The following is a 22,549-nucleotide window of genomic DNA, read 5'->3' as shown; positions in this document are numbered from 1 at the left end:
CTCGTCAGACCGCGGGCTTCGTGGCAACCTCAGTCATGGAGCTCGGAATCGACCCACCGGACGTTCGACGAGTCATCATATTCCCCGGACCAAGCACCGCCTCTTCCCTCGTTCAACGTGCCGGCCGCGTTGTACGAGCAATCAAAGACGCCAACGGAGACGTCTTCGCTGTGTTTGTGTCGATACTGGAGCTCGACGATCTTCTTCGGTGTGACAAGTGTTTCACCTTTCAGATAGGGGGGGATCATGGTGCGTCTAATGACAGTGTTTCGTATGATGGATTGCACTGGACTCAAATATCTTTCTCCTGAATTTTGAAGCTTGATAGTTACCTGATAGCCTGCATTGGAGTCCACTCGAGTGCGTTCGTCGCTGTTCGTGTCCAACGCACGACAATCTCGTCCGATAGACTAGATTCCACCAGATTCGCGTCGATCGTGATCGCTTGGACTCCGATCGCGTTGAATCGAGCCCTTTCGCGTCGAATATACTCTTGATTTCGCAGTTTATTGGACTTGAATGGAGTGTAATGGAATAGAATGCAGTCCATTCTATTCCATTACACTCCATTCTGCTCCGTTGGGCTCCTTTCTGAGGGCCCCTTTTTAAATCCTCATCAAATAAGAAAATCATAGACTCAACTCCGAAAAATGGAGGCGCGATAGAACGCGATCGCACTCGAAAGTCGTATATGTAGCTATATACCAGTCCACGCAGGGCTTCCGGGCGCGATGATGCACCATGGAGGGCGCGAAATCATCGTCCGTTCGCGTCTATTGGAGTTTAGTCGAATAGATTCGAGTAGATTCGCGTCGAATAGTAGAGTCTAATCGCGTCCGTTCGCGTAGATTCTGATCCGATCGAGTATGTTGGCCTCCGACGGAGCTCGAAGGAGTAGAAAAGTGTCCTAAAAAGATAAGCCTGTGTTTAAAGTCCAGCAAAAACCTCCATAGTTTCAAGATCTCCTGGGTGGGGATAAGTAGTTGAACAAGTTTGGGATGTGCGCAAAGTGGATCAGGAGAGCTCTCGGGCAAATTGGCAGCTCCTGAGAGGCCGCTCATTTGTAAACAAGAGTAGATAGATGATATTTGTATAGCTCAAATCAGCATACATAGACTGGCGCGTACATGAACGAGATACGAGGGATACGAGGCCTGTGCCACCCTGCCCCAAGAGGTTCAGTGTCCGCCGCGGCGCCCTGCGCTTTGACATTGAGGCTCCGCTTCAAAGGGGGCCTGTCCATAACTTCCATGTGCGTTCAAGTTCCCCCTAGCGCCGGACTTCACACATGGTCACCGCCTGCGGCAATGCAAAACAGTACCGAACACGCCGGTGAGTGGCCGGCGGAGATCATCCTCACGTTTTTTCAGGTCTGTTTGGTGTCGCGTTTGCGGCAAATGGTATGTGGACACCATGACTGCCTCCGACGATATTTTGTAGAGTACCATGGAAAATGGTGCAGCCGTTCAGGAGCTAGACCTGTGTCTTCGAGGTGAGCAATCTGTTAGTCTCCCGTCCCGAAACTGACCTCGCGCCCAATGAAAAGACATCGGACTTTTGGCGTGATGTGATGCTCATAGGGATGGTGATGGAACGGTATGTCACCTCCATAACTGCCTGAGCCCAGATTGGTGCTCCACTCATCGAGATCGGCGACAGAGGTGATTTGGAAGTGATTGCAAATAATATAATATTCAATGGTTTCCCCGCACAAGTCCTGTTCATTCAATTTCGGTCAGTTTTCGTTGAATGCTGTCTCATATTACTCACAAATATACTCTCTACTAGTGCTCCATCAAACCGCGTCGAAAGCGGTTCCGTTGCTGTTGAGAACGACGATGGGAATCGCCCATGCAACTTTGGCAACAGCACAACGTCTAATATATATAATATCGTGGAAGATGGAAGACGACACACGGCGAAAGGCGCCGCGCAGGATAACTTGAACGCAAGATTCAACTTGAAGAGCTCAGTAGTGATCCAGAGCATCAACGTGTGGTGGGAAAGTCACGGTATATAAATGATGTCTGCCAGGGCATGGTTGTCGAATGGTACAGTGAGAGGAGAATGCTTACAGTGGCAAGCAATGCCTTTCTCGCTGAGCAGAGGTCAACCTTTCATGACTCTTACCCAGGTCGAGCCGTGCTTTCTCTTCGTCGAGTCTCCATTCCCTTCCTCACTTATGTATAATGGCACGCAAATCGGTCGCCGATCGCTTCCTTGCGCAGCCGAAAAGGTACCGTACTTATCCGCTCCTCTTCCCGATAGCTCGTTGACATTAAATGAAGTTGCTACTCCGTGCAATCCAGCGTTCAATCTCTTTTAGCCATTGATTGATCTAGACCTCCGAGCACCTCGTATGCTACGACTCCCAGCCACCTCCGTTTCACTCTTCTATCGCTTCAATCGTGTCACCATCACGATTGAAGGTCTGCACCTCTAATCGGCTTCAGCGCCGACCCTTCCATCACCGCTTCATGAATTCCAGCAACATTACAAGCAAGTGCCAACGAAGCATGAATGTTGAACCTTCCTTCCTATAAAGACATCCCAAGCTCAAGCTCGTCAATATCTAAATTCTAACCCTACGCCAATATGCAAACTTTGCAAAGTCTCGCCGTGTCTCAAGCCCAGACTGGTGAGTGCGCCCGTTCTTCTTTCGTATTTTCGTTGTTGTCCGTCCTCAGGCTTAGCGGCCTTCTATCACTCTAGATCTATTCAATTTGCGGCCCTCCAATCGCGAAGATGATACCGTGCGTTCGATTTCTCGCATGCTTCATGAGAACGTACAATGCTCACGCCGCCTCCTGCTCTGATTATGAATACGATTATGAACTGAAGGCGATCCTAGAGCCCTACACGTACCTCACCGAATCACCCGGAAACGACGTCCGCGCGAAGATAATCGTCGCGTTCAATAGCTGGCTGAATGTTCCGGCCAGAGAGCTGCTTGTGATTTCGAGCGTGGTTAGCACGCTGCATAATGCCAGTCTTCTGTGAGTTCGGTCCTCTGGTATATGGTTGCTCCCTTACCGACACCACGCGTAGGATCGACGATATCGAGGATAATTCGGATTTGCGCAGAGGACGAGCAGGTTCGTAACGGGTCATGTATTTCGTCAATTTTTACCTGCTTATATTTGTTTCTCAGCCGCACACATCAAATACGGAATCCCAAAGACGATAAACGCGGCCTGTCATGCCTATTTCCTCGCCTATCAGAAACTACTACGCGTGCTGGATTCTCCGAGCGCAGATAATGTGAGCCTCACTCCGACGACGAAACACTCCGTTCTCATCAGTCTATTGCTCACTGCTAGCACAAGCGGATATACTCGGATCGGGATCTACATGAGATCGTGACCGGTGCGTCGTTGTGCTCTAGTAGTCCAAACATAGCGTCCTGATCATATTGCTTAGAGGAGCTACTCAATCTGCATCGTGGCCAGGGGATGGAGATGATTTGGCGGGACTCGCTCCAGTGTCCGACGGAGGCGGAGTATCTTCTTATGATCAGTAATAGTCAGTTCTCTCTTACCTCCCAGCCTCTCCTCTCCTCTCCCCTCCTCTCGCCACGGTCGTCGTCGGTGGTCTGACCATAATACAAATTTTGGGACGACTGGTAGAGACTGGCGGGCTGTTTAGGCTGGCGGTCAAGTTGTTGATGGCGTATTCTACGACCAACGTGGACGTGTATGTAGACCCGACTAAGCTCGTCTTTGCATGAATTGGAGTGTCTGATGTACTAATGGAAAGTTCAGGGACTACATTCCCCTAGTCAACCTGTTGGGCGAATACTTCCAAGTCCGCGACGATTACATGAACCTAGACAGTCCCGCCGTGCGTTCTCTCTCTCTCTCTCTCTCCCCTCTCTCTCTGTCCGCTTCCACGCTATTTGCTTCATTGCTGACGGATATCGTGCAGTACACCCAAAGCAAAGGGTTCGCCGAGGATCTGACGGAGGGCAAATTCTCATACCCCGTCATCCACGGTATACGTGCGAATCAAAACGACGGGACACTCATCGGTGCGTCCTTCCTCCCTTTACCCATTCTTCCCTCCTTCCCTCCCTTCTCCTTCCCCCTTCCCTGCACACTCATGTCTGATACCGTCCTCCCTATCAATCCTCCAGACATCCTCAAACAACGCCCCACAACCCCCACCCTCAAAACCCGCGCGATCGCCTACCTCCGCTCTCGAACGAAATCGTTCGAGCACACACACGATCTGCTCGAACGGCTCGACGGGGAGATTATGGATGAGATTGCGCGGTTTGGGGGGAATAAACATTTGATGGGGTTGTTGGAGATGTTGAGGGTGCCGACGTTGAATGAGTGAGTAGAGGCGGGGGTGGGTAGGGTGGATGATGGGGTGGTGAGGTTGAGGAGGGTTGATGGGGTGGTGGGGTTGAGGTTGGAGAGATGGGTTGTACGAGTGTTTGTATTGTTAGGGTCATTATTGGAATTTATATGGTCTACGATCCGTGTAACTTATTTGAACGGAAGGAAGGGAGATCCCCGTTTCTTGCCGTCGTGCACAGTGACACAAGCAACACCTCATTCTTGAAAGTTGACGGTGATCCGCTCTTTATTTAAATCAATCATGAAGCTTCCAAGCTGGTCCGACCTCGATAGTTTACTACCGCATCTCAAAATAATAGACAGACCTTTCTCGAAGGCATCGTTGTAGCATTCAAGTTGGTTCCGCCTCTGTTCCCGTCTCATCGAGCGTCAGAATTTAGACCATATTTACGTGTGTTTTGGCCGAAGGATACAACGCTTTGATGAAAGACCATCCTCCTTTCGTCCATCACCACCCGTGTCTCGTTCCAGCCAGACTCGAGAGCCTCGATGTCCCCAATTATTTTTCTAGTTCCATCCAGACCAAGTATTTCAGAGCCGAATGCAGAGAGCCGTACCCATCCGGCGCGAAATCGTGTGATCCGCTGAATCGAGCGCATTCTCATAAAGCCTCTCACCTCCTTCCACCACATCGTCCATCCCCAAAACAAAACCCACAACAATGTCGTCGTCGCCCACCAAACCAATGCGCGAACGCATGTCACAATACATCGAATCCCTTCAAGACCAAATCGTAACCTCCCTCGAATCACTCGACCCGTCCGCCCCGCGCTTCATCCGCGACAAATGGCAACGCCCCGAAGGCGGCTACGGCATCTCCTCCATCTTCCAGCTCCCTTTCTCCCCTTCCTCCTCCCCACCACCCACAACAGCGCTCTCCAAAGCGGGCGTCAACATCTCCGTCGTCCATGGCTCCCTCCCCCCCGCCGCCATCAAACAAATGCGCGTCGAGCACGCCACGATCCCCTACGACCCCACCTCCACCTCCGCCCTCCCCTTCTTCGCAGCCGGCATATCACTCATCATCCACCCGCGCAACCCGCACGCACCCACCGTACACGCTAACTACCGCTACTTCGAAATAACGGACCATGCTGACCCGAGCAAGGTCCTCGCGTGGTGGTTCGGCGGTGGGAGCGATCTCACGCCTAATTATCTGTATGAAGAAGACGCGGTGCATTTTCATGGGACGATCAAGGAGGCGTGCGATAAGCATGGAAGTGCGCTGTATCCTGTGTTCAAAAAATGGTGCGACGAGTATTTTTATATCACCCATCGTGGAGAATCGAGAGGTATAGGCGGTTTGTTCTTCGATGATCTCTGCTCCGAAGTACATAAACGGATCCCCTCTGCGACCTCGTTCGACGATAAATCGTCTCGCCCGTGGTCGCAGGAAGATATCTTCGCGTTCATACGCACCGCAGGCGACGCCTTTATTCCCTCCTACCTCCCCATCCTTTCCCGGCGCATCCATACCCCCGTTACGGACGAGCAGCGAAGGTGGCAGCTCCTGAGGCGCGGACGTTACGTCGAGTTCAATCTCGTGTATGATAGGGGGACGAAGTTTGGGCTGATGACGCCGGGGGCGAGGATTGAGAGTATATTGGTCAGTTTGCCGGACGAGGTGAGGTGGGAGTATATGAGCGAGGTGGGGACGGAGGAGGGCACGGAGGAGAAGAGGTTGTTGGAGGTGTTGAAGAATCCGAGGGAGTGGGTTTGACCGAGCGAAGCGGGGTGGGCGAGCGAAGCGGGGTGGGCGAAATGGGATGGAATAGACGAGAAGTGTACTGTTGTATGAAGCAAACTATGTATTTAAATTTCCTGCTCTTTCATTGCCTTGCTTGTATGCGGTTCAGAGGCTCGAGCCCTTTATCGCCAATTTGTCGATTTCGCCGTAGTACTACTCGGAGCCACACTCACGCCACTATCCCCGTTACTCGAATCCAAACAGCCAGCACATTCGAAAGTCGAACGCTATCTATCCACGAGACAGCTGCTCAGGATCTACGTACATACTGTCCACAGCCCATGCAGCTCCGCCGACGCATATTAATATTGAGGATGGTCCCAAAGCCGTCACTGGCACCGTGCACGGACGCTCGCTCGCCCTCGTTTAGCGAAGTTCGTGCTGAAGATCCACAGGGAGGCTCGAGAGAAACTGTAACAGGACTTGGAAGGTCGTCCGAATCGGAAGCTCGGGAGATACTTCCGGCCACACTTAGACTTTATTAATAAATTATTTGTTGAACTTGGAAAACGTCAGCCAGTCATTGACAATATTAATATCGGCAGCCGTGCATTGACAGGTCCTTCATTGACAAGCTCGAGAGGCTAGAGCTGGGGAAAGCGTCTATGTACGATGAAGATGAGTACTGTACGTGTTTTCTCTCAGTTTTGTTAGGTATGTACCAGGTTTCCTAATCGCAATCGCAATCGCAATCGCAGCTTCTGTATATTTATTGCATAGGACCTCATAGGACGCGTGCAGTCATCGATACGTGAGGTCAAGCGGCCCGTATAGCATCCATCTTCCAGCCGAGAATCCACCATCACATCACTCTCAACCGAGAGCTCCGCGATATGTACTGGACGCGGCCTGGAGGAGATACAGACGGAATTGGAATTGCAAGAGAGGGATTCAGACTTGCAGCGGAAGGCTGAGGGATGTCAGACGGCGGGAGGAGGGGATAAAGCAGAAGGAAAGAGAAGCGCAGAGCAAAGGAAGGAGCAAGAGGGCAAGAAGGGACGGATATCTGAAGCGGCGAGAGCTAGAATTCAAAAAAAAAAAAGAGAGAAGAAGCGCTAGTTCGCAGGGAGGTAAGTAGAGGCGAGGGTGATGGCGAGGCGGAAGCCGGAGAACTTGGAGAAGGAGCGGTGGGAGGAAGCACTCGCACAGAAGGGAGGGGACAAAAGGGGGGATCAGGAGGAAGAGATGCAGAGAGAGGCAGAAATACAGCGGAGGGAGAAGGAGCGAAGGGATGTGGCACAGAGAGAAGCTGAAATGTCCAAGAAAGAAGAGGACCAGAAAGCTCAAGAGGCGGATGAAGAAACAAGCAACAGGTTGTGGATGGAACAGGCTGACACGAGACGGATCGCGCAGGAAGGAGACCGAAAGCGACTGACGGAGGAAGCAAAACGAAATGTGGAGGAGGAGGAGGAAGTTAAGAGACAAGCCGAGGAAGAGCAGGCGACGCAAAGGATGATTGAGGAAATGGAACGGTTGGCGGAAGAAGAACGAAGGATAGAACGAGAACAACAGGAACAGCTCCAACGTGCTCTTGAGCGATTGCTGGAAGAGCAACGGCGCGCCCAACTTGAAGACAAACAGCGACAGATAGAGGAAAACAAGCGCGAAGATTTTCGGCGCAGGGTGGAACAACAAGAACATGAGCGGGTCCAGCGGGAACGAGACGATCAACTGCGTCAGCGCGAGGAATTTCGCCGTACTCAGGAGGAACTCAACCTTCCAGCGCGTCCTCAAGAAGAGAAGGCGCTGAAGACTGGCGATGGCTTCGGGCTAGAGCGATGGTATTCGGATTGTTTCTCCTACCGAAGGTAGTGGAAGAGGACTGCAAGGAGGTGGAAGCCGGCGTTGGCTAGGTCGCATGGTCATCTAAAGAGCTCGGATGGAAAAGGGAGACGGAGGGAACGGTGAACGGAGCAGGGAGAAGAGGAGGAGAAGTACTACTTACTTCCTGAACATCCTGCATCGACCATGCCACCGATTGTCTGTGGTTCACATTAGGGTGCGACGAGCTCAGAATTTATAGTACAGGGTCAGATCTGTTTAGTCTACTCTAGTGCAATCGCGAAGGTTAAATAGACCTTCAAGCAAGGTAATCCCTTGCACACCCTTCAAGCGCCCATTACCCGTTCCATCTCTTCAATCCTTAACACGAAACCCATCGCATCTTCCTTAGTGTGGCTAGTCAAAGTAGCGCCCTCCGTCTATCGTGATCTATGGAAAATACATGAGTGATGTTAATCATAATAGTAGTGAAAAAGCCTACAGTTTGACCTAGATAAACACAGGAATAAGGAGTTTAATTTCGTTAAATCAGCTAATACAAGACAGCGTACCGGTGATATATCCAGAGTTTTCAGATGCTAGATAAGATACTACAGAGGCTACATCCTCGGCAGTTCCATTCCGTCGAAGGGCAGGCTTATTGCTCTCCTACAGCGACCGTGAGCATATCGAACACATCTGTAGAAGGGAACGCTGGTCTTACTTCGTTGAGGAACGCATCGGGATCAGGTTTATGGTTCGCGATAGCTTGTTCTGTGATGAACGCAAATGTAAACTCTGGTTCGTCGATTGTAATAGCGAACATACGCATATCCGTCAGGATGACTCCCCTATTAATTCAGTAAGTTCATACCACGCGCAAAAGACGGGTTAATACCTGACTTACGGTGCGTAAGCGTTAACGTTGATGTTGTGCGCTCCAAGCTCGGTGGCTGTTTACACCAATTTAAATTCACTGGGCTATATCGAAGATGAGCTCATTCGATTGCTTACCGACCGCTTGCGTAAGACCACGGACGGCGAACTTCATAGCACAGTACGAGGTCATCAACGGGTGTCCTGAAGTTCATAAATCAAAGGCTATAAGTCACGAAAGAAGTATTAGGTAGGGGGGAAGCATACCTTGCTTTCCAGCTTCGGACGAAGCACCTATGATTTTGCCGCCGCGACCTTGTTTGATCATTTGCCTTGCAGCAAACTGATAGCCTGAACAAATTGTCATGAGTGGTATCTTCTACAGTTCGCCTCGAGGGGATTTATTCACATAAGAATACTCCGCGAAGGTTCACGGCGAACATCTTGTCGAGATCGTTGACAGAAACTAACTGAAGTTTTAGCTGGCATCTTATATGGAAACCACGGTTCGGGAGATGCTACGCACTATCCACGAAAGGCTTTATTGCGCATATTCCGGCGTTTGCTACCATCTAGCAGAACGATTTCAAAAGACTATGGGAAGGTTGATGAAAGATATAGAAAACGCACGATATCAAGCCCCCCAAGCTGAGCCACGACTTCTTCAAAGACTTTCCGCACATCGTCCTCCACTGAAACGTCGCCTGTCACGACAACGCATCTCCGCGAATGTTGTCCTTTGATCTCAGCCTGTAACGCAATCAACTCCTGGATCTTCCCCGGGATGTCGTTCACGGCGAGATCACATCCGTCCTTGGCAAGGCGTAAAGCGATCGATCGCCCAATACCTTCAAATGCAAGTCGTCAGGATAACCTTAGCTCGCAATGTGTGTATGGTGAGAGGGAGAACAGACCCTGGGCAGCACCAGTAACGAGAGCTACGTGTCCGATCTTGGAGTCGCTGGACATGACGAACTATTTCGCGGTATGAGGGTAGAGTTGATGCGTCGTTTCTCAGGTACTCGGCGGGTTAAGTATGCAGGAGTTACTGACTATCTCCGGTCCGTAAGGTGATGTAAGTATCGATATCCAGCTGAATCGATGGAGGCTGCGAGACAAGAACTGTGGCATATGACTCACTAACGGAGTTCCGACAGACTTGCAAGCAGGCTCAAGAAGGACCGGTGGAGAAAGCTCAGCGGCGCGGTGCTCATGTATGAGCTCTTTTGTACGTAGACGGTGTTTGATGATCCCGAGAGGACTGAACAAAGGACCTTGAAAATTCCGAGACAGTCCAGGTACCCATCGTTCCACCTCACTCGGCTAAAAGGGCGGTCACAATGGCGTTCAGAACCACGCCTACCTTAGTCTCCCGAGATCAGACCTGTAGGAGGAGGAAGATAGTCGTTCCCCTAAGATAACGTGCACACTGGCAACGACACTGTAAAGCACCGTCACGGTTATCGGTGAGAACAAGAGTAAGTACGACTGTGATACTACTGGCACGCTCGACATCGAGCACCAAATTCCAGCATACACCAGCTGATGCCAAGGGATCGCAAGCCCGGGATATTCATCCGTCCATAAAGCAACCAGTAGACAGTCAAACCAGTGGGTCTGCGGATAAGTGCATCGCGGAGTACAGAGTCATTCCTCCCAGTCCATCTCCGACCCAAATTTCGCCAAATTTGCAATTGCCTAATTAAGACGCGTCTCGACGCGGTCGCGTCCGTCCGTCCGCCACCCGTCCCCGCCGTCATCTCCATCAATAATCTAAAAATCTCATCCTACTTACCGGCGACGACGACGACGACGACAGACAGACAGATACTTAACCTAGCGAGAATATGAGCAATCTGAAGCGGAAGGCCACGCCTGATCTCACGTACGTACGCATATCTGGACTCTTCACGCCGTCGCGTCTCTCAACCGCGTATCGTTGTATTTGTGTGCTGTGTGTGTGTGTGTGATGCTATTAGATCGAACCAGGGCACCAAAACCCGACGAAGCATAGGCCCCGAAATAGGCATCGACGACGCCGAGAGGAGTATTCCTACGCCTATCTCGCTCTCCGACTCCAACGACTCCAACGAAGATATGGATGAGGATGGGGATGTATTGATGGGCTCGCCTGATGCAGATGCTGGCACGGAAGAGAATCCTATAGAGCTGACGGACGATGATGATGTGCCTGCAGCTACAGGGAAGGAGAGTGGTGGGAAAGAGAATGGGAAGGGGAAGATGAGCCCGAGGAGGGTGTGGGGGTTGCATGTGCAGCAGTTGACGGAGTTGTGGGGTGATGATGATGATGAGGCGGTCATTCGAGGTGAGCTTGTTTATTCCTTTCTTTGTTACGCGTCGTTTCGCATGTCTACACAACATGCCACTCAATTATCCTCTCTATGTGGCGCCTCCCGAATCCCATCCCATCCTAATCCCACTTCACCAACTTATGATACTAATCGTCATCATGCTGTACAGGCTTCAAACAAGAATCAGACGACACAATCCTCTTCACTCTCCCGCACCCTTCCAACCCCTCCCGCACGCTCAGCATAACCCTCATGTGCGCCGACACCTCGTCCTACCTGCACGACCACCAATTTTTCGCCTACACGGACGACGACGTTTCTTCCTCTGTGAGTGAGGTGTTGGCGGGCGCATCAGAGCTGGGAAGTGTGGCGGTGTATGAAGCTTGTGCGTGGATCGCGAGGAAGGTGTGGAAGAGTAAGAGCGAGGATGTGGATCTGCAGTTGGTCATGGCACAGAGCGTTTTGGCGTCTTCGGACGGGGGAGGGGGTGGGAATGGGAATAATAAGGCGAATGGGAGGGGAAAGGCGAGACAGGCGTTGACGGCGAATAGTAGTCGTGCGACGGTCGAGGAGGAGGCGGAAGCCGAGGACGACTCGGATGTAGACGATTATCCGGACGATGAGTATTTCGATATTAAGCCGAGAGATGGAGCGGCGGAGACGGCGATGAAGCTTGCGCTTAAACGGTGCGTTCGTTTTTTCTTTCCTCTTCTGTCTGTTGTCTGAGTGACGTCTACGATTGTGTGGCTGAACTCTTGTTGTGCACAGTGACTTCTTGCAGATCTCGGCGTCGGGATATCGTCCGGGTTTTACGAGGATTAACGAGCTTGATAATGTGATCAGCGTTTCGGTCAAAGTGGGCACTTTGGACATTCCGCTTTCTGTCCTGGAGGTGGGTTATGTTCCACGTGCCGTCCATGGTCCATCCCCCACCCAGCCTGAATTGAATGAGGACTGACGACTGACGACTGATAAACCACGATGGTACCTTTTCTGTAGGCCTGGGACGCGAAGTTCCGCCAGGGAGGCAATATGTATCTCACGTACGTTCACTTCTTGCGGAGTTGGGCGAATATGCATACGGAAAATTGATGTGCTTTTTTGTTTTTCTGCTGCAGTTTGTTAATCAACATCGGAGCGAGCTATCCCCTCGATATCGACCAGCTCCGTAATGGGGACGTTAAATTCGCGGTTGGGCTCGGTTCGAAGGTACATCCTCTCTTGCCCCTCTCCTCCTCTTCCCTTCCATCCCGACTCACCCACTTTCACCCTCCCATACTCACTTAACCCCACTTTCCCACCTATACGACAGTACAAACCAAGCAAAGAAGCCGTCACCTCCGCCTTCCGCGCACACTCCTCCCGGCTGCCAGTGAAAGGGGAAGGCAAAGACGGGAGCAAGGCGGATTTCGAGCCGTTTAGTGTGGGCCAGCCGTTGGCGGCGTTGATGAAGGAGCATTTTGTGGAGTTGGTTAAGTTTAGGAGGAGGCCGCGGCAGACGTCGAGCGAGCAGGGGAGCCAGACTTCGAGCGCGAATCAGCAGCAGGGTCAACAGCGGGGACAGAGTACGACGTCGAGCACGAACACGAGCGTGATTTGGCATTCGGGCATGTCGGCGGCGAGGGGGAAGGTGAAGAAGGTGAGGCCGTTTGGGTGGGCGGGGGCGGAGAGGGTGTGTTTGGGGAAGGTGGGGGAGATGGCGGGGGTGGGTGTTGTCGATCCGAGGGTGCGTGGTGTTCCTCTTTTTGTCCCCCGGAAACATGAGTGAGGATGGGACGTGAGCTGAGTTGTGTTGTGTATTTTAGCAAGCGGAGATGGAGGATGAGGAAGAGCAAGAGCTGGCGGAGACGTATAACGTGAGTGACATGACATATTTTCTTGTGGATGTACCATTGCCATTGACTGAATGTGTTTTGGGACATAGCTGCCAGAAGATCCGTTGCGCGATCCAGAATATAAGGATAACTTCCCGCTCATCGCTTTCAGCTATCTCGTGAGACGGTTCAAGATGTGTCCGAGGTTCTGTCTCGTAGGTTCCCTTTCCTCCTCCCCCCATTCGACGCTAACCATCTACTGATTGACATATGTATGGGCGTAGGTCTGCCATCGAGGGATCAATAGCGAGGTGCAGGCTTTGAAACCGTACGTTTGCGGGGATCAGCTTTGTTTGTACCAGGTGAGTTGAGTGTTCTGCTGCCTCTTTTCTTTCTCTTCTTCGACGGAATAGAAATGGTGGTTGATGTGCGCTCGTCTTTTGATGTAGTATATGTCTGTGGGACTGGGACCATCGATCGATTATGAGGTGCGTGAAGGTCTTTCTAAGTTCGGATCGCCTCGTTCTGATGTCATCTATTGGTGGGATTCTTCGTATGGCCGTAGATCGTGACGAATGGGCCTGCGGTTGATCTAGTGAGTTTACTTTGGTTTCATTGTTCTTAGCGAGTGACTGACCTATCTCTGCCTGCCACATAGCTCGTACAGTGAGACCAAACCTGCCTTTGAATGACGAGTCTTTGGACTGAACGTTCCTTTCATTTTGTCTTATAGATTTGCGTACCACAGTGCGGGCGAGACAGAGATGAAGGAATATCCTGACGGTATTCATTTACAGGCGCCCAAGTAAGCCGCCACTAACACCATCACAACTACCACCACCACCACCGTTACACTCCCAAGCTTCCTGGTAGCGTTCACGGAGTACGGGATGCTGAGAGGTTATCTATTTCTTCTTTCAGACCAGGTGTAGCCGGTTGGAAACCTGGCGACGAAGAGGTGGATTTTGACGGGTTGTCGCCGGAAGAGAAGGGTAAGGCTGTGACTATGCTGTTGGATCAATTGCCGTCTATCGTAAGTCGTGGTCCCTTTTCTCTTGACGGAGAGAAAGAGATTGATGTAAGGTCATTCATCTGGATAGGCTTCGATGAAGTCGTGGCTGGAAGGAGGTACGTGCCGCAATCTGTGCTGTGCAGTCTTTCCGCGCGGGCTTATAAAGCCTATATAGAGAATATGACGGACAATGAAAGACATTCGGGGAAGATTAGGAAGTTGAAGGTGTGTATGAGATCCTTGCCTTTTCATTTTCCGCATGCTTATTTCTATGGGGATGTTAAGGACATAGATGGCGGGAAGATCCCGGAATCTGCGTTTAAGCTTCTTCGTTGGGTCAGTTTTCTTCGTTCTCATTTTCTTGGTGCGTTAATAGAACAAATTCATTGACACTGTTTCGTTCGCTCCAGATTATCGCCTCGAATACTTCCTACCTCCGCGCGCTCTCAGATCCAGATGAAATGGTCCACGGGGTAACAAACACTTCCTCATCTCCACCCGTCCTCTCACCAGACCAACTCACGTTTCTCGCGTTTGTCCTTTTTTTTTCTTTTCGTGCGCCACAGCTCCCAGGCTACACCCAATTCCGATTCGTCACGGGATCTCCGGATAAGGAGCATAAGCTCAAACTGGCGATCCAGGCAGCTCAGGCGAGATGTGTGAATGCGAAGCAGTATCCGACGCTGTTCGCGTTTCATGGGAGCGGGGCGAGGAATTGGCATGCGATCATTCGGGAGTGGGTTGAATTCTTTCCTTTGTCTCACTGGCGTCTTTGCACCGCATGCTGACGTTCTCCGCTCCCATGATCGATGATGATATGGCAGGGGCCTGCACTTCAAGAAGAGGACGAACGGACGGGCGTTCGGAGACGGAGTGTATTTTGCGAAGGATGGCGCGGCGTCGGTGTCGCAGTATGCGTCGCCGTCGACTTCGATGAACTGGAAGAACGCGGAGAATGGGATCGTGAAGGTTATGGCGCTTTGTGAGAGTGAGTCTCTGAGCTTGTCATAACTCTTGGGGTTCTTTTTGAGCTGATCTGGTTTCGGGGATTGTCAGTTGTGAATCTACCGGTAAGATTATATATGTGTTAGATGTTTCGAGATAGACTAGTTGACGTGGGTTTCGTTGGCTACGTTCAGAACGAGTTCACTTCCAAGACGCCTCACCTCGTGGTTCAGCACGTAAGTCATTCCTAGTCGCAACTACGGCCTTGTCTACGCGACTAATCACACGTCCTGTGTTCAGCTTGACTGGATCCAAGCTCGCTATCTCATCGTCCAGCACGCCGCCAGCACGGTACCGCAATTACGACATGGCGTTCTTGTGGCTGGAGCAACCAGCGCTGGCGAGGAGCCCGCAGAGCCCCCGACAGGCGAGATGTTGCCCATGGATCCAGAAGTAAGTCTATCCCCCTTCGTGCTCTCGCCGTCTCATGCGCCGATATCCACGCCCTTTCAGCACCAGGCCCTTATGCATGGCACCAAGATCTATGTGCCTGCTATTGCTGCGAAGCTGGCTAAGCTGGAGGGAGAGATGGCCTCGGATACGGAGTTCGACTTGGACGATACGGATCACGAGTTGATGGAGTTCGAGCCCGGGAAGGAATCTTCGAATGTGGAACCGTCGGCGTCTTCGTCTCAGGCTCAGCAGAGGAAGAAGACCGCTGCTGATGAGCCGCCGTATGAGCCTTGCGCTGCGGAGGTGTTGAAGCACGTTACGTTGATCCCACCGCCGACGAGGGTAAGCAGTGCACAAGGGCTGGCATTCTGCGAAGCTTTGATTGCGATATTGACATGTCATTTGGTGGTCGGTGGATCTAGGCTAACCCTATGGCGTTGAGCGTATTGGCGAGGGAGGTTAAGGCTATGATGAAGATGCAGGAGGATGAACCGCCTAGTATGAGAGGCTGGTATTACGATCCGGACACAACCGACGACAATCTATTCCAGTGCGTGCTTTTTTACCTGCCTGCAACCGTCTTAGCTCCCCGTTGACGTCCTGGTTATAGATGGGTAGTAGAGCTGTTTGGGTTCGACCCAGAGCTGCCTTTAGCGAAGGATATGAAGGCGAGGGGTGTCAAGGCGATCGTGATGGAGGTTCGGTTCAGCCAGGTGCGTGGTTTAGTCGGTTTACTCTTCTCCGCCTGATGGCTGGCCTCTTCCTATCTGTGTTGACTTTGTTCGTCCAGAATTTCCCGTTCGCTCCGCCATTCTTCCGTGTGATTTCTCCTCGGTGCGTCTTGTCTTTGTTGTAGTGGTCGACTGCGTGGCTTATATCATTACTGTTCCACGTCTAGGTTCTTGCCATTCGTGAGCGTCAATTGAATGGTCTACGTTCTCTCAAGTCCTGACCGGTTCATATCACAGATTCATGGTGGCGGTGGTCATGTCACGGGCGGTGGTTCGATGTGCATGGTGTGTAACATGGTGACGTCTAGACATGTTTGTTTCGAATCTGACCACTTTTCATAGGACCTGCTTACTTCCTCTGGATGGATCTCGACATACAGCGTTGCGTCGATCTTGCTCCAGGTAAGCTCACCGCCGCCGCATCGCACTTTTGTTTGTTTGTTTCGATCTCATCCCCAACTCTACCCTTCGTAGATTCGCATGGCCATGTCGAACTTGGAGCCCAGACCTGCGCGTCTGCATCCTGGTGAGCTCTCTGCTTCAGGCGAAGCATGTCGTTCAATATATAACATACTCATGCCTGATGTCGACGTCGTTGTAGATCATTGGGATCAACCGTACACCGTGCCCGAAGCGGTCGCTGGCTTCAAGCGCGCGGCAGCCACGCATGGATGGGAGTACGTCTATGTCCTCTTTCAAGTATTGATGCCTCCGACCATGAATCAACGCGACTGATCATTTGCTTTTGTTCGCTAGGGTCCCGAAGGAACTGGAGGAGATGACAAAGTACAATTAGACATGGTCTCGTTTGTCGCTATTCGCTTAATTAGTTCATCTTTCCTGTTCATCTCCTCTCCTCTACTCGCCTTGCAATTGATCCAGCCTCGGGCCTTTGAACGATACGTCCTCATCCATTTAGCTTTTCCATTCATTCATCCATCCGTCCATTCATCCATCGCCTGCACTCCTCTTCCAGTCACTACCTTGCAATGAATATAGCTCGTGTATCATAGACCATGTCATATTCGTTTTGTCTTACCTTTTTGAAGTCTCTCACTGTCTGTATACCCTCGTCTGGTTCTGTCTTACATAGCGGCTTTCTTCGCTGATGGACAATAAATTGGATTCAAAAAAAAAAAAAAAAAAAAATGGTAGCCCTAAATTGTCTCCTACTCCATAAAAAAAGTCAGGAGATGAGCGCTCTCCAATGTCTCCGAAAAGCGAAAATAGGAGGAACGCAACCCAAATATCGGAGCACGCTACTCCGGATATTGCCGTTGCCCAACCTGTCTATTATATTAAAAACCGTCATGAGAAGATCGAGGGGCGCTGGGTACGGTGGGAGGGGGTCCACGAAGCCACCGTGGCCTGAGGTCGAAGCACAAGCCGTGATTTATGTGGGCACGGGCCTAGCGATGGTCTGATGCAGATGCCAAGAGTAACTGAGGCGCTGATGTTTTCATACAAGAACATGAACAGCGATATTCTAGACTGTAGGAGCAATATCAGAACATCAGCGCTCCTTCTCCCATAGAAGGGACAAATTCTGCCACTCTACAGAAGACATTGAGCCAAGGAATGCCCTACAGCGCGCGATCTTACAAGGCCAGCACGCAATAGTTATGAAGAGCCAGCATGAGTAGCTTCCCATTTGGGGATTACAGCACCGCGTCGTAACCCGCCAAAGAAAAGGAGTCGACTCCGGTGGTCGCGGTGCAACAATTGAGAGCTCTAACTCAACAGCTAGTCAGCAGCCTGGGTCATATTGCTTTGTGGAATGGGAATTTTGTATCCTTGCAATTTTTGAAGCTATCATAGCAACATCATTGTTAGAAGCCCGATCAGGTACGATTTGAAAACGGGAGACTCATCTATGTTGGCGCCCAATCGGTGGAAGGGAGCAACCCGCTACTTCTGCGAAATCAGCCTCCGCTCAAGCACCGCAATGGTGACTTCTCGCAAATTCCTAGATGAAAATGCAGAGCTCGAATCGCAAGAGCTGGCCCAGACCCATCAGCGTCGCGCATCATGGTTGATACAGAGAAGAAGCCAGGGAAGGTCAAGGGGAAGAAAGCGCCAACTGAGAAGAAGGTGAAGGGCAGCATAGAGCAGAGATAGACAAACATAAAGTTGTATAAATGACACGGTGAGCGAACAGGAGATCTTGCGCAAATTCCGTTCAGAGAGCGGACACGGGACGCATGGGAACGCGCCGACTCCAAACTGACAGGAACCCCGAAGGGCACAAGGGAAGGGAGGAGGAAGGAGGAGGATGATGGAGGGGAAGAACAACAGAAATGAGGCAGGAATAGAAACATGTACTGTCAACAAGATAGGACAACAGTCCGGGTCCAAGATGTGTGCTAGATTACAGAATTGTGTGGTGGGGAAACTATATGTAGAGGGGTCCAGAGTCAATATGCCGTTGGTGGGATTTTTCAGTGATTGAGCGCCATACTGGGCAATCCCGAGATGTCGAACGATGAGAGCCTCCGCAACCAGGGAGGGAGCACTTCTCGGGGATATGTGTGCATGTGTGGTGATCGGTGCAGGGAGACGGCTCTGTGCAGCAGCAGTCAGAGGTGGTGTGTGGACCGGCACAGCACCCACAGACAGTGGAACGAGTACAGTGAGCCGCAGTATGACCGAAGTGGAAGCAGTTGTAGCATTGAACAGGGGGAAAGTGATATTTTTCGGTACGAAGAAGTATGCCATTGATGGCGAAGCGCTCCTGGATGATTTGAGAAGCAAGGTCTTTGTAGGGGAGGAACATGATGATCGAAGAGTGTGTCTTTGAGGGCCTTTTGGCGAGTGGGGAGACCCAGCGGAGCCGAGCATGAGTCGGGAGTTCAGGGAAACGAAGTGAATTCTCGCGCATCATGCTGCAGTAGTCGCCATTGCAGGAGCTGTCGGGCCCGGGACTGGCGCAGCAGTACAAGTTGAAAGTGGTCGGAACACGGTGGACAATAATGGGATATAGAGGAACGTGGATCGACAAGAGTGGCGAGAAATCGGGGAGCCAGAGCGCTTGTTTGTCGGTGAGGTCATCGGCTGCCCCTTCCTGATTGAGCGTGAGACGAAGGTTCCCGTTTCGGAGTCGGGCGACAGCGCGAGCAGAGACAGGGTAGACAAGAGGTTTCGTAGTCGACATGAGTTCGTTGAATCGAGCGAGGACCACAGCGGGGCTATCACCGATGAAGGCAGGATGGCGGGAGTCTTTTGGGGTGAGAACAACATCAAGAGAAGTGTCGCGAGCGACGGCGGGATGAGAGGGAGCTTGGGGTGGATGCACTGGGGCACGCGAAGCGATGGGAGACGCCTTGGAGGGACTACAGGTGTGTTGGCGAGAGGGGGTTGAGCAACGCACGGCGTCAGCGTAAGAGGTCGGCTGAGTAGCAGCGAGAGAGTCAAGTTTGTCGGATAAGGCATCGATCTTGGAGGCGAGCTCAGTGACACGAGGGTCTGGCGGTGGTTGTTGGGGTTGTGCAACGAGCTCGTCAAGGAGCTTGCGTATGGCGTGCAGGGCAGGGAGCGAAACGGTGCATGTACGTGCAGTTGAAGTCTTCGGGAGAGCGATGGCAAATACGGCTTTGTGGAGCTGTTGCAAAGTTGCCCGTGCCGCGGGCGCGGGCGATGATGGTGGTTCGAACGAAAGAGGCATCTTTAGGGCTACCATATTTACCAGAACACAGAAAGTGTTGATGCCCTCAGTCTTTCTGGGCATTATGCACAAAGATGTTCCAATATTTGGAATACTTTGTGTGAGTAGGCAACCCATTACGACAGCGAGACAGAGAGTACGTTTCTTGGGTTCGACATTGGGGCAAATAGGCTGTATTGGGTCTTCTCGATATCTTTTAGTAGTGTGGAATGGCATGATTTGTACAGCGGCACCTGGTGTGCTCTTCTTTGCCCAAGCAGTCGATTTGGCCACAAAATGCGTGTTTGGCGCGCACTCCGGCACGCCACGTGGGCTATTCCGAATATTGCCTTATCTTATCACGAGATTTGAACTCCGATATTTGGCGTTGCCCAACCTCCCTAATAGTCGATGACACGGATCCAAGGATCGCCTATTCACCACAGAAGTTGGATTCTAGTGGGAGTCAGCTTGACGGCTGGGTGCCGAGTCCAGGTATGCATATTTGTCATGATTTTTCGTACTATTCGTAGCACTGAGACAGTCGCTAGCATCCGGTGCGAACTACTTAGAAACAGTAACACAATCAGGGCTTAATGGTTCTACGTTGGCATACACTTTCGAAGGTAAGAGATGGTCCTTTCCAGCATTTGAACCTCTATGTTTATCACTCGTCACTCTTAGGAATTTCCATAGCTGCCTATGCCTCAATAAATGGTTCAAACGTCAACACGAACATAACTTACTCCCTGGACAACGGCACCGCTGTACCCTACACTATCAAGTCTGGGACTGCGGGCGTGACATTGTCTCATCAAGAGATTTTCGCGCTTGGCCCGCTAGCAGATGGCAATCACACCGTCGAAATCACCATTCTGACGCAGACAATCGCTTCCGATTTCCATTTCGACTACTTCCTCGTGCAAGCGAGTGCCAATACATCGATTGAGAATTCCCCCACGTCTCAGCTCTTCATCGACGACACCAGCACCTTTTTAGTCTATTCCCCGATAGCCGATTGGACCAATACCACTCCCAACTTGGTTCCGAACTGGCCGCAAAGCGATATCGTGAACAATGGCACCTCCACGCGAGCCTTAAAGGCAGGCGCAAACGTCTCCTTCACTTTCATAGGTCAAATCGCTAATCCTTCTTGAATCCATGCGAAACAAATGCTGACCCAGTTCTTTTTCGGATTGTAGGACGGGGACTCGATGTATATGGAATAGCCATCAATGGTACGGCTCCTGCTGCCACCTACACAATAGACGGAGATACTCCAAATGATGTCCGTGTACCGCTGCATCCTGGGGTGTGGCCAAATTTTGTCTTCATCAGCGAAACCTTTCCGCTCAACGGAGATGAACAGCAACATATCCTCGAAATCACCGCTAGTTCGGACGAGTTTTGCCTTGACTACATCACAGTCGAGTCATCCAAGTCGTACATACCCTCCCTTGGTAATGCCGCCGAGTCGAGTAGCTCCACATCCAGCAGCGCGGGTGCCAGTACGAGCACTGCGAATGCTACGGGCCCACACAAATCGGATGCCGCGGCGATTGCAGGATCGGTGGTGCCCACCACTCTCATAATCGCTCTAGTCGTATTGTATCTGTTCATTCGACTAAGGAGGTCTGCCAGACGCCGACAGACAGGGTCACGAGACTCAATCGACTCCATGTCACTCACCCAAGGAACGCTAGTGCATGAAATGAACGAAGGTAAATCACGTATGCCTTCTGCAGTCGCTCAACATCACTTATTCGGCTTTCAATTCATCTGCAGCAGAAACCATCACGCCTTTCATAGTGCCTCCGGCATCCACCTCTCATAATTCCAAGGGCACCGGATCTGCTCGAAATCTGCCTAGTGCAGTGCCACAGCGTACTTCGAGCCCACCAGCACCTCCACCGGTAGAGGTTTTGGGGGACAGTGTAGTAGATATATCTCCCTTCGATGACGGTAGCGAACCGTCTGTACCTCCGCCTAGTTATACTAGTACTGCCCCTTCACCTGCATGAAGCTGCGTTCCGTACCTTGAGCATCCAGGTCTATTTATACGTACCAGTTCGAGTTATGGTATATCAAACGGACATAACCTTCTCTTTCTTATCGATGTCGATACTTGTTTTATTCTTGTAGGAGTTCGGACGTATTTATAACGTGTTTGCAGTAGTTCCCGAAAATACTTTGTGGCGTCGAACGTGTCTCTCACTTTTACTGCTTCACTGATCTATCGGTGTTTGAAGGTGAGCAATAAACGCTTAGGGCCGACGTTGGTGGATCCGGAGTCGTATGTATTCGTCGATTGTCATAGGACAGGTGAAATACAGCTTGATACTGAGGCCTTGAGGCCAGAGGTAGGAATCCGAGCTCGTCAAGCCACTTTGTGGACTCAGAGCGGAAGAGCCGTTCTCCGCAAAAGCGTCTGTAAGGTTGGAAGTTAGGTGAAAGTCACTCGACGACCGAGTAAATGTATACAGGCCACCGAAAAAGTATCATGGAAGCGGAGAGAAAGGCCTCAGCGGTGAGCAGTATCTTGGGTGCGACCGTGCAGAAGAACGAGCGTAGCCGTGTAGGGAAGACGAGGCCGGGGAACCAGCGCGACTCTGCTGAGGCTACACAGTGCGTCATTTAGAGCTCTGAAAAAGAACCTATCCTTTCTTTCGGGAAAGAAAGAGCCGGCCACAAGGCCGAACCGTAGCCAACACCTGCCAACACAATGGTCGGTGACCAGGAACGCAAAACAATGCAAACCACATATAATTGTTCGACTAATTTGTACATATCAGAAATTCAAAAGAGCGGAAGGTATTCAAACAAAGCACCGTGGCCGGAAGCAGAACCAGTCATAGCCGTCAAGAAAGGAGCGTAATTCAAAAGGAGCGCGTGCGAGA

At 51.3% G+C, this 22,549-nt stretch overlaps 7 protein-coding genes across 7 annotated transcripts; 5 read left to right on the top strand and 2 right to left on the bottom strand.

The window, feature by feature from the left end:
* Positions 1-1,344: 1,344 nt before the first annotated feature.
* STEHIDRAFT_139941 (terpenoid synthase) lies at positions 1,345-4,483 on the top strand. Its single transcript, XM_007305035.1, has 15 exons — positions 1,345-1,492; positions 1,547-1,596; positions 1,660-1,734; positions 1,789-2,236; positions 2,289-2,638; positions 2,713-2,753; positions 2,842-2,996; positions 3,049-3,095; positions 3,152-3,261; positions 3,321-3,366; positions 3,421-3,522; positions 3,627-3,693; positions 3,762-3,840; positions 3,925-4,027; positions 4,133-4,483. The coding sequence occupies exons 5-15, from the start codon at positions 2,596-2,598 to the stop codon at positions 4,336-4,338; spliced, it is 999 nt and encodes a 332-aa protein (XP_007305097.1). The 5' UTR covers positions 1,345-1,492; positions 1,547-1,596; positions 1,660-1,734; positions 1,789-2,236; positions 2,289-2,595; the 3' UTR covers positions 4,339-4,483.
* Positions 4,484-4,969: 486 nt separating this feature from the next.
* Positions 4,970-6,310, top strand: STEHIDRAFT_80480 (coproporphyrinogen III oxidase). Its single transcript, XM_007304634.1, has one exon. The coding sequence runs from the start codon at positions 5,023-5,025 to the stop codon at positions 6,079-6,081; it is 1,059 nt and encodes a 352-aa protein (XP_007304696.1). The 5' UTR covers positions 4,970-5,022; the 3' UTR covers positions 6,082-6,310.
* Positions 6,311-7,197: 887 nt separating this feature from the next.
* STEHIDRAFT_111749 (uncharacterized protein) lies at positions 7,198-7,920 on the top strand (the record flags this gene model as incomplete). Its single annotated transcript, XM_007305034.1, has 1 exon — positions 7,198-7,920. One exon carries the CDS (start codon positions 7,198-7,200, stop codon positions 7,918-7,920), a length of 723 nt encoding a protein of 240 aa, XP_007305096.1.
* Positions 7,921-8,418: 498 nt separating this feature from the next.
* On the bottom strand, positions 8,419-9,714 carry STEHIDRAFT_131836 (short chain oxidoreductase; the record flags this gene model as incomplete). The annotated part of the gene is made up of 10 exons (XM_007305033.1): positions 8,419-8,538; positions 8,594-8,643; positions 8,698-8,720; positions 8,777-8,822; positions 8,884-8,949; positions 9,013-9,096; positions 9,155-9,211; positions 9,272-9,317; positions 9,376-9,593; positions 9,660-9,714. 10 exons carry the CDS (start codon positions 9,712-9,714, stop codon positions 8,419-8,421), a joined length of 765 nt encoding a protein of 254 aa, XP_007305095.1.
* A 788-nt stretch (positions 9,715-10,502) lies between these two features.
* Positions 10,503-17,046, top strand: STEHIDRAFT_147690 (uncharacterized protein). The gene is made up of 34 exons (XM_007305032.1): positions 10,503-10,630; positions 10,725-11,071; positions 11,227-11,743; positions 11,826-11,949; positions 12,057-12,100; positions 12,176-12,266; positions 12,370-12,783; positions 12,863-12,913; positions 12,982-13,086; positions 13,156-13,233; positions 13,321-13,359; positions 13,437-13,466; positions 13,530-13,537; positions 13,605-13,676; positions 13,793-13,904; positions 13,972-13,999; positions 14,059-14,108; positions 14,169-14,219; positions 14,294-14,356; positions 14,450-14,619; positions 14,708-14,871; positions 14,940-14,953; positions 15,023-15,064; positions 15,129-15,281; positions 15,342-15,623; positions 15,704-15,831; positions 15,892-15,994; positions 16,072-16,115; positions 16,180-16,192; positions 16,250-16,297; positions 16,355-16,414; positions 16,487-16,538; positions 16,614-16,689; positions 16,769-17,046. Exons 1-34 carry the CDS (start codon positions 10,593-10,595, stop codon positions 16,806-16,808), a joined length of 3,651 nt encoding a protein of 1,216 aa, XP_007305094.1. The 5' UTR covers positions 10,503-10,592; the 3' UTR covers positions 16,809-17,046.
* A 1,334-nt stretch (positions 17,047-18,380) lies between these two features.
* On the bottom strand, positions 18,381-19,673 carry STEHIDRAFT_169183 (uncharacterized protein; the record flags this gene model as incomplete). The annotated part of the gene is made up of 3 exons (XM_007305031.1): positions 18,381-18,404; positions 18,494-18,574; positions 18,627-19,673. 3 exons carry the CDS (start codon positions 19,671-19,673, stop codon positions 18,381-18,383), a joined length of 1,152 nt encoding a protein of 383 aa, XP_007305093.1.
* Positions 19,674-19,887: 214 nt separating this feature from the next.
* STEHIDRAFT_157749 (uncharacterized protein) lies at positions 19,888-21,673 on the top strand (the record flags this gene model as incomplete). The annotated part of the gene is made up of 6 exons (XM_007305030.1): positions 19,888-19,981; positions 20,061-20,147; positions 20,204-20,278; positions 20,337-20,786; positions 20,855-21,373; positions 21,438-21,673. The coding sequence occupies 6 exons, from the start codon at positions 19,888-19,890 to the stop codon at positions 21,671-21,673; spliced, it is 1,461 nt and encodes a 486-aa protein (XP_007305092.1).
* Positions 21,674-22,549: the final 876 nt, after the last annotated feature.

The sequence above is a fragment of the Stereum hirsutum genome, assembly GCF_000264905.1.
Source record: "Stereum hirsutum FP-91666 SS1 unplaced genomic scaffold STEHIscaffold_8, whole genome shotgun sequence".
In the NCBI taxonomy this organism is placed as follows: Eukaryota; Fungi; Basidiomycota; class Agaricomycetes; order Russulales; family Stereaceae; genus Stereum; species Stereum hirsutum.
The sequence above is the reverse complement of the archived record's forward strand: the minus strand, read 5'-3'. Positions and strand labels throughout refer to the sequence as shown.

Coding starts and splice junctions, on each gene's coding strand:
- STEHIDRAFT_139941 (XM_007305035.1), top strand. CDS start 2,596: ATGCAAACTTTGCAAAGTCTCGCCGTGTCTCAAGCCCAGACTG. Junction 2,639..2,712: donor CGTGTCTCAAGCCCAGACTG/GTGAGTGCGCCC, acceptor CTATCACTCTAG/ATCTATTCAATTTGCGGCCC. Junction 3,096..3,151: donor TTTGCGCAGAGGACGAGCAG/GTTCGTAACGGG, acceptor TTTGTTTCTCAG/CCGCACACATCAAATACGGA.
- STEHIDRAFT_80480 (XM_007304634.1), top strand. CDS start 5,023: ATGTCGTCGTCGCCCACCAAACCAATGCGCGAACGCATGTCACAATAC.
- STEHIDRAFT_147690 (XM_007305032.1), top strand. CDS start 10,593: ATGAGCAATCTGAAGCGGAAGGCCACGCCTGATCTCAC. Junction 15,065..15,128: donor CTCACCTCGTGGTTCAGCAC/GTAAGTCATTCC, acceptor TCCTGTGTTCAG/CTTGACTGGATCCAAGCTCG. Junction 15,832..15,891: donor ACCGACGACAATCTATTCCA/GTGCGTGCTTTT, acceptor TCCTGGTTATAG/ATGGGTAGTAGAGCTGTTTG.